At 36.5% G+C, this 8120-nt stretch overlaps 1 protein-coding gene and 3 non-coding genes across 4 annotated transcripts; all 4 read left to right on the top strand.

The window, feature by feature from the left end:
- The first annotated feature begins 936 nt into the window (after nt 1-936).
- RPS12 (ribosomal protein S12) lies at nt 937-7467 on the top strand. Its single transcript, XM_053710912.1, has 6 exons — nt 937-1024; nt 1173-1220; nt 2312-2428; nt 4004-4106; nt 6586-6687; nt 7376-7467. Exons 2-6 carry the CDS (start codon nt 1207-1209, stop codon nt 7436-7438), a joined length of 399 nt encoding a protein of 132 aa, XP_053566887.1. The 5' UTR covers nt 937-1024; nt 1173-1206; the 3' UTR covers nt 7439-7467.
- On the top strand, nt 2149-2221 carry LOC128658603 (small nucleolar RNA SNORD101). The gene has a single exon (XR_008402275.1). It is a non-coding gene; the product is annotated as a small nucleolar RNA SNORD101 (small nucleolar RNA).
- On the top strand, nt 3702-3775 carry LOC128658602 (small nucleolar RNA SNORD101). Its single transcript, XR_008402274.1, has one exon. It is a non-coding gene; the product is annotated as a small nucleolar RNA SNORD101 (small nucleolar RNA).
- LOC128658623 (small nucleolar RNA SNORD100) lies at nt 6438-6523 on the top strand. The gene has a single exon (XR_008402295.1). It is a non-coding gene; the product is annotated as a small nucleolar RNA SNORD100 (small nucleolar RNA).
- Nucleotides 7468-8120: the final 653 nt, after the last annotated feature.

The raw sequence follows: 8120 nt of genomic DNA, 5'->3' as shown, positions 1-8120 counted from the left end.
AATAACTGGGAGTCCTGGGACTACAATTCCCAAAGACCTCTGCTAACACAAGTCAGTGTACAGTAGCTGCGCCTGCGTGCCAAATTTCATTGAGTGGTGGTATTTTTTTGTGTGTGTGTTTTTTTTCTTTCCTGTAGATTAATCTACTAGTGTTCAATGATGAGAAAGGGAAAAGTACTGGTGTGTGGATTTGTTTTTATTTTTTTCTATTTATTTAATTTTTCCTTCAGGGACAATAAATACCTTCTCATTACAATATTGCTATATCAGCTAAGTTCAAACCAAACACCAATTAATTGCCTAATAGCAGTTGTCTGCTATAGACAGTGAGTTTGTGAGAGATGTAGCAGAATTAATCTTGCAAAGTCTGCAGCAGTGTGAATCCACAGCTCAGAGAACAAGAAAATGCCCAATATTTAGAATAAAGTTGCATGAAAGGGCAAGAGGGCAACATAAAGTATAATGCAAAGCTGTCTTACTTTGCATAACTAAATTAGTTACTGCTGTCCCCTCAACATTTTTGGGTTACACTTGTAAAGTCTGTAGTGTGCGCTTCAAATTCTCAGAATTTAGGGAAACCCCATTTTCTTCAGATTTAAATTACACAGGAAAGTGGTAAAATAAATTCTGTAATTTTATTGTACATATTCATTTTCTGACGCGTAAATGTTTATATTTAATTTTTCAGTTTCATGTGGATTTAAATATCCATTTAAACATGCGTTTACCCGTGCTGCCACACGTCAGGTTAACAGAAAATCATTCTATAGCGATTTATTATATACACTGTGCTGAACTTGTTTCGTAGCCAATAAATAAAAAAAAACCAATTTAATATTTTTGAAAAGATATCGCTGCCCATACTAAAAATGGTGGAAACGCGCATAACACGTAACGTAATGTTAACTATTCCGTTTCCTACTTACTGCGCATCACTTTCAGGGCGGGGTTTCGTTTGGCAACTATAAATATGTGACGTAAGCGCGCTTCCTTCTCTTTCCTCCGCTATCCTAAAGGAGTTTGGGTAAGTGAATATTGTCAGTTTTGGGGTTACGATGGAGGCATCTGGTTTTATCTGCTGTATATCTACGACATCCTATCCTCCTTGAACTTGATGTCTGCTGCGAAGGGATGAAGAGAGATAACCCTGTACATTTATGTCTGTATTGCAGCAACCTGACGGTGTAACATCCGCTCTATCCAACGATGGCCGAGGAAGGGTAAGTGTCTCTGTTACTTTATAGCGCTCGGGGTAATGAGCAGTCATATATAGACGTGTATGTGCTTATTAATCAGGTTAATCTGAAATATACCTCTGGGGGTTTTGAGCAGTCATATATAGATATAGTTTGTGTGTTAACCTGCAATAAATATTACCCTTGGGTGTTAATGCATGCCAAATCATGCAGTGTTAAAGGGACATTCTAGCCAAAACTGGATCCACATGATACATCTCAAAAAGCATTTTTTGTAATATACATTTATTAGCAAAACTGCTTCTAATAAATACTATAGTGGTTTCAAGTGTTTTTAAATATGCACCGTGCACTAGCCTTTTAAACACGGCTCTTGCTCATAGCCTAAGGTGCTCGTACCATGACTAAATTTGTTAATTGCTGACATGATACAAGCCCCACTATGTGCTCTGAGCAGCTGCAGTATTTTAAATGCTGGTGCACTGAGAATATCCTACTATGCTTCAGTTGCAGAGCAAAATGCTAACACAGTGATACCTTTTTTACTAGAAGTATTTTTTTGCAAATACATGTATATTGTAGATATGTTTCTATTTAAAGATGTAATTGGACTATGTGCCTTTCAATTTGGACCAGGATGTCCGTTTAACATTGGCTGTTATCAAGTTCATAGTCTTCCTTAGAAGAAAGTATACTACAATTTTGTGACTTAAAGAAGTGACTGAAGGATGATCGTGTTTTGCACAGGTCTTATGTGAAACCATGTGTTGTGGTTACTTAGTTGTGCAAAACATATTTTGTTTATAACTGTTTTGTAGTTATAGAACATACATGTAAGGTCACACAAAGTTGAACTTATCCTGTCTTTCTTTGTATGGGCATTTGTTTACCCCCTTATATATATATTTTTTTTTTTATTAGGATTTAAGTCATTTTAAAAGAATGCTACAGCCTTTGAGTGATGATTAACAAATTAGTCGGATACCCCTTCACTCTATTTGAGTGACAAATTGAATCTGACAAGTCTGTAGCACTGAAAAGTGGAGAGAGAAAAAAAAAATCTGGTAATGATGTATGTAAACTTTAATAATCCTATTTTTTTTTTTTTTTTCTAGCATTGCTGCTGGAGGTGTAATGGATGTTAACACTGCCCTGCAAGAAGTGCTGAAGACCGCACTTATCCACGATGGCCTTGCTCGTGGAATTCGTGAAGCTGCCAAAGCTCTTGACAAGTAAGGACTACATTTTTAATGCACCAAGCTTCTTTAACAGGGTTATAGTTATTACATTAGACATATGGTAATTTTTGGTCAAATGCATACTTAAAGGGACTAAACTCGGTTGCTTTCTTTGTAACTCAATTATGTCTACTGAAAGCTTTGCGTTGCACTTTCTCCTCCCCCCCCCCCCCCACTCCTCTTACTGTTAATGAAGAATCCAATATATGAGACTCAGAAAGATGCATGATACTGCTACATTATACATAGGGGTTGTTTGATCACTGATTTCTATTTTGGCCCTTATAGATTTTATTAGGAGTGAGGATAATTTACCTGAACGGGTATGTCGTAATGCAAAAAAGTAAACTTGGCTAAACAAAGCTTTTAAAGTTGTTTCATATACAGACCTTTTCCAGTGTGCCATTTTTAAAGGGATACTAAGCACAACTTTAATGGTTCAGAAAGGGAATTTAATTTTAAGCAACTTTATAATTGACTCCTATTCTTCTCTTGCTATCTTTATTTGAAACGCAGGAATGTGAAGCTAAGGTGCCGGGCCACTTTAGTTTTAGCACCCTGGATAGTGCTTGCTTCATTGGTGGCTACTTTTATCCACCTATCCGCAAGCACAAAACTTCGCCTGCCCTTAAGCTTTACATTCCTGCTTTTCAATTAAAGATGGTTTCAGAACATAGAGAAATTAATAGGAGTAAGTTAGAAAGTTGCTTGAAATTGAATGCTCTTTCAGAATTAAAAAGAATCTGGGTTTAGTATCCCTTTAATTGCTGAAAGGCTGTTCTGCTGTAAGTGTATTGTCCCATAAGACCCATATGGTCTTATATGCAGGGCCTTTACTTTTGTACCGTTAGAGGTATTAAACCAGATGCCAAATATCAATGTCAAGTCTGTCTTGAAAATTAGTTTACTGTAGCCATTTATTTTATAAAGGCCTACTGTATTGGTGAAAGCTGTTTTTCTGTCATGTGGTATGCCTATATAGTGTTAAATGGCCATTTTACGTAACCTTTTTCTCATGCATGTAAAATGGTGTATTTGTACTTTTGCTTTTAATTTATACTGGTTTACTGTTGGAGCGTTAAAACTCCAAGCCTGACTGTTTAATGAGGGGCCAAACATGGTAGGTTTGGGTCTCCCTCTTCTCCTCCCCCACACTTGTGTTTTTTTTTTTTTTTTTTTTTTAATTCCTTGTTGGCTAAGACAAAACACAATTTCTCTACCTGCTTTAACAATTGCACTATTTCTTCACTTAATGTTATGCTACAGTGTTTGAATGATGACTTAATTCTTTGTCGGATACCCCTTCACTCTAAAATGAGTGATAAAATAAAACTGACAAACCTGTAGCTAAATACAGTTTAAGATGAATTTTTAAATAAAAGCATTTTTGTACGTTCAGTTCATTATGCATGCATTCACAACTTCACTCTAAATCCATAGCCGCAGTGTCGTTTTTGTTAGCAATATAGTTTGCTTTTAATTCCACATTGGCACACAATCAGTTAACTGGAGGCAAATGTAATTTTATAAGCTATGATCTTGTTGTGATACCTGTAAACTGTATTTTAGACGCCAAGCCCATCTGTGTGTCCTGGCTTCCAACTGCGATGAACCAATGTACGTCAAGCTAGTTGAAGCACTGTGTGCAGAGCACCAGATTAACCTTATCAAGGTAAGAGCGTGAATACAAGAGTATTGTAGTCTTTACTTTAGAAATGTTTCTAAGTTGATTCAGAAGACTGTCAATGCAGAATTGCATTAAGATAGCAAATTAGCTCTAAGTGATCCTCAACGTTAAAAGCATAATTTAGCAAGTGCATAGGCACGCAGCAGATAACGTGTATTTTAAAGGGACAGTTAACGCACAAAATTAACTTGATTCAATGCGTATTTATTTTGTATAGTCGCTAGCGACCTCTTTATTGAAGGAACTAAAAGAAGGTTCCTATCTCAGTGACGGACTGCCGGTTAAACGGGTATGAGCGATTTCCTCTTGTATATGCCGGCCACTATACCCATGACAAAATCAGAACATGATGTTTGCGTGTTTCGCTTATGATGCACGGATATCATTCAATAATGTACGTTAAAGATGCATTACATGTGCATGAGAATGAAAATGCGTGGAAGAACTGAGAGGAAGCATTTGGTTACAATACAATGCTAAACTAAATGTATAACGCACACCAATCAAATACAATTGACAGGAATATAGTGATCACACGTTGGAAATCACACATACAAAACCTCATCATTCTACAGTTGCTGCAGGATAACTATGCATTATATACTGTTATGTGCAAGCAGTGCTATATAGCTGCATAATACGGCCTACTAAAATTTACAATTAGCTCCTTAGACATTCACTGAACAGTGATGTGGGTAAAGTTAGTACTTAAAGGGACATGAAACCCAATTTTTTTCTTTTGTGATTTAGAAAGAGCATGTCATTTTAAACAACTTTCTAATTTACTTCTATTATCTCATTTGCTTCATTCTCTTGATATCAATTGCTAAAAAGCATATCTAGATATGCTCAATAGCTGCTGATTGGTTGCTGCACATAGAGGCCTTGTGTGATTGGCTCACACATGTGCATTGCTTTTTCTTCAACAAAGGATATCTAAAGAATTGAGCAAATTAGATAATAGAAGTAAATTGGAAAGTTGTTTAAAATTACATGCCCTATCTGAATCATGAAAGTTTATTTTTGACTAGACTGCCCCTTTAAAAAGCCACAATAGTCTATTGCAATGGCTGACTGGTGCAGCACAAAAAAGGATCCCCACCCCTTTCTTTAGGAAAGCAAAAAACACTTTGCCCATGCGTTTAGCTAAAGGCTCGTAATCAAGTTTGGCGTGCACAAGAATATTTCAAACGAGCTTCATGGAAGAAGACAATGGGAGGAGGAGTTTGAATTGTAGCAGTTGTGAAAAAAATGGAACCCAAATTAAAAAAAAAGCTATCCACTGGACTGCAGAATAGGAAGGATGCCATAATTGTGTAGAAAGTAAATTATTGAATCAAGTTTATTTTGTGTTAACTGTCCCTTTAATGCAAGAACACTCTTAAAAGGACCTGAAACGCCACTGCTCAGCGCAAACAAATTCTTATTGCTTCCAATTTGTTTTACTTTAATTTTATGGCCTTGTTAGAGTACATCTGCAAAGGCAACATGCACTTGCTGCTAGAAACCCTGAAATGCATGGCGTGTTGCCTTGTAAACATTAGCCCTAAACTTGCAAAACTATTTTTTTTTTGCATGGTTGCTTAAAAAGAATAAACTTGAATGTGTACCCGGTTTTTAAAAATCCTATTAAAAACTGGGGCACATTCATTTAAAGTTTACATTTTAGCAGTTTTGTTAAAATATTCGCCTTTTCTTCTTGCCAAGCTGGAGCAGCGCTCCCCCCCCCAACCGCCCGTCGCTCATCTCTTCATAGGTCCGAAATGAAGACTCTGGCTTCCTCCAATCACGGCTTTGTTTGCTGTGGGGGGGAGTGATTGGAGGAAGCTGGATTTGTCATTGCTGACATAAAACGGATGGAAGTACTGCTCCGGCTTTGCATGAAGAAAAGGTAAGTTTAGCAAAACTGCTAAAATGTAAACTTTGAGTCATAGTGCCCCTGTGTTTAATATAATTTTTTTAAAAACCTGGCACAGATTCCTCAGTCTACATTTACTTTAAAGGTAAATTATAAATTACATAAAAAATAAAACTTTACAATTCTACTTCTGTTACTTAATTTGATTAATTCTTGGTATCTGTTTGAAAAGCATACCCAAGTAGGCTCAGTAGCAGCAATGCACTGCTGGGAGCTAGCTGCTGATTTGTGGATGCAATTATGCCTCCTATTGGCTCATTTGTGTTCAGCTACCTCCCAGTAGTACATTGCTGCTTCAAAATTATATACCAAGAGATTGATAAACTATTTCTTTTTTTCACTCCCCTTTAACATAATGTGTATACAAAAGTAATACTTGTAGGTGAATTTGTCAAACTACTGTACATGATGATAACTTGGCTCCCTCTACTGATTACTATGAGGAGAGATGCCTATGTTACCCAAAATATTCTGATGTTACAGCTTTACCTGATTTCTGTCCAAGTTACTGTGGTACTTTTGTGAACTTAAGAGTCTATCTCCTAGGTTGATGACAGTAAGAAACTTGGTGAATGGGTTGGTCTCTGCAAGATCGACAGAGAAGGCAAACCTCGCAAAGTAGTTGGTTGCAGTTGTGTGGTTGTCAAGGTAAGAAGTCTTAAAAGTTTCAAATGCCATTCTTGAGCAGCTGCTAGACTGATCGTGCTATGCAGATATCTCAAATCCAATGGCGAAACTATGTCCATTGTACGAGCCTTAGTGCCTTTATGTGGTACTAAAGGTCCCTGAAAATGGCTACATACTTTTATACTTGTAAAGTGATCTTTCTCAAGCTGGCCTTTTAAATTAATTTCTATTAATTTAGAAATCTGCAGAATTAAAGGGATACTGAACCCCATTTTTTTTATTTAATGATTCAGACTGAGCATGCAGCTTTCTAATTTACTCCTATTTTTCTTAGTGCTCCTGGTATCTTTATTTGAATAAGCAGCAATGTAAACTTAACAGCTGGCCCATTTTTGGTTCAGCACCCTGGCTAGCGCTTGCTGATTGACTAAGTTTTATCCACCAATTGGCAAGCGCTACCATGTTCTGAACCAAAATGGGCCGGCTTCTAAACTTTCCTGCTTTATCAAATAAAGATGGCAAGGAGTAAATTAGGTTTCTTAAAATTGCATGCTCTGTCTGAATCGGAGAGAATTTAGGTTTAGTATCCCTTTAGTATGATGCAGGGGGTGATGTCTTTTGGTTTTGTTTTTTTCAAATCTATGTAATTTTAATTTTTCATGCTCTCAGCAAATATAGTTTTCTAATTAACCTTCATTCTTTTTATTAGGACTATGGCAAGGAATCACAGGCCAAAGATGTAATTGAAGAATATTTCAAGTGTAAGAAATGAACATCTCAATAAAAAGATTGTGCCTGGTACTTTGTGTCCGTTGTATTTATATAATTTAAACACTTTCAGTTTCAAAAACTTGTCATTTGACTAACTTGAGGTTTCTCCCCCTGTTTATAACAGGGAAAACAAAATCCTTTTTGTAACTTATGGGTTGTCACTATTGGTAATCACTCAAGCATCTGAATATCTGGCTCCCTCTTCTTAAACCCATTGAGGAAAAATACCAATTGTTACCCAAAATCTCAGATGCATATGATCCAGGTTTTTGCAATTACCTATATCAACACTTAAAGTAGTAAATCCAAGCGTTTAAAAACATTAGGATTTACAATCACTAAAATTGCTTTTCAGTGGTCCTTTATTAAAAAAGGTGGAACTCACCTTGTCTCTGCTGCGGCAGCTAGTCTTAAAGGGATAGTAAAGTCCAAAAAGAGTCAAATAGGACATGTAAGTAACAACTTCACAATTTACTTTTATCACCAATTTTGGCTGCTACATAATTTTCACACAATTCCTTAACTGAATTTGGTGTCCAGTCCTTTACACAAGGAGATCTGAGTTCTGGAAAAATAAGTTAATTCATTTTTTTTATCATGTCAGACTTTCATTGGGGCATTCCTGTCAATCTTGGCATAAATAAAGTAGGGATCTGCAGCAGTTGAATGGCTAGGAACATCAA

This window comes from Bombina bombina, chromosome 4 (assembly GCF_027579735.1).
Source record: "Bombina bombina isolate aBomBom1 chromosome 4, aBomBom1.pri, whole genome shotgun sequence".
Lineage (NCBI taxonomy): Eukaryota > Metazoa > Chordata > Amphibia > Anura > Bombinatoridae > Bombina > Bombina bombina.
This window is presented reverse-complemented; position numbering and strand designations above follow the sequence as displayed.

Bases quoted from the DNA above. Each gene is read 5' to 3' on its own strand.
- RPS12 (XM_053710912.1), top strand. The intron at 2,429-4,003 runs GTAAGGACTACA...ACTGTATTTTAG, and splicing joins GCTGCCAAAGCTCTTGACAA to ACGCCAAGCCCATCTGTGTG. The intron at 4,107-6,585 runs GTAAGAGCGTGA...TCTATCTCCTAG, and splicing joins ACCAGATTAACCTTATCAAG to GTTGATGACAGTAAGAAACT.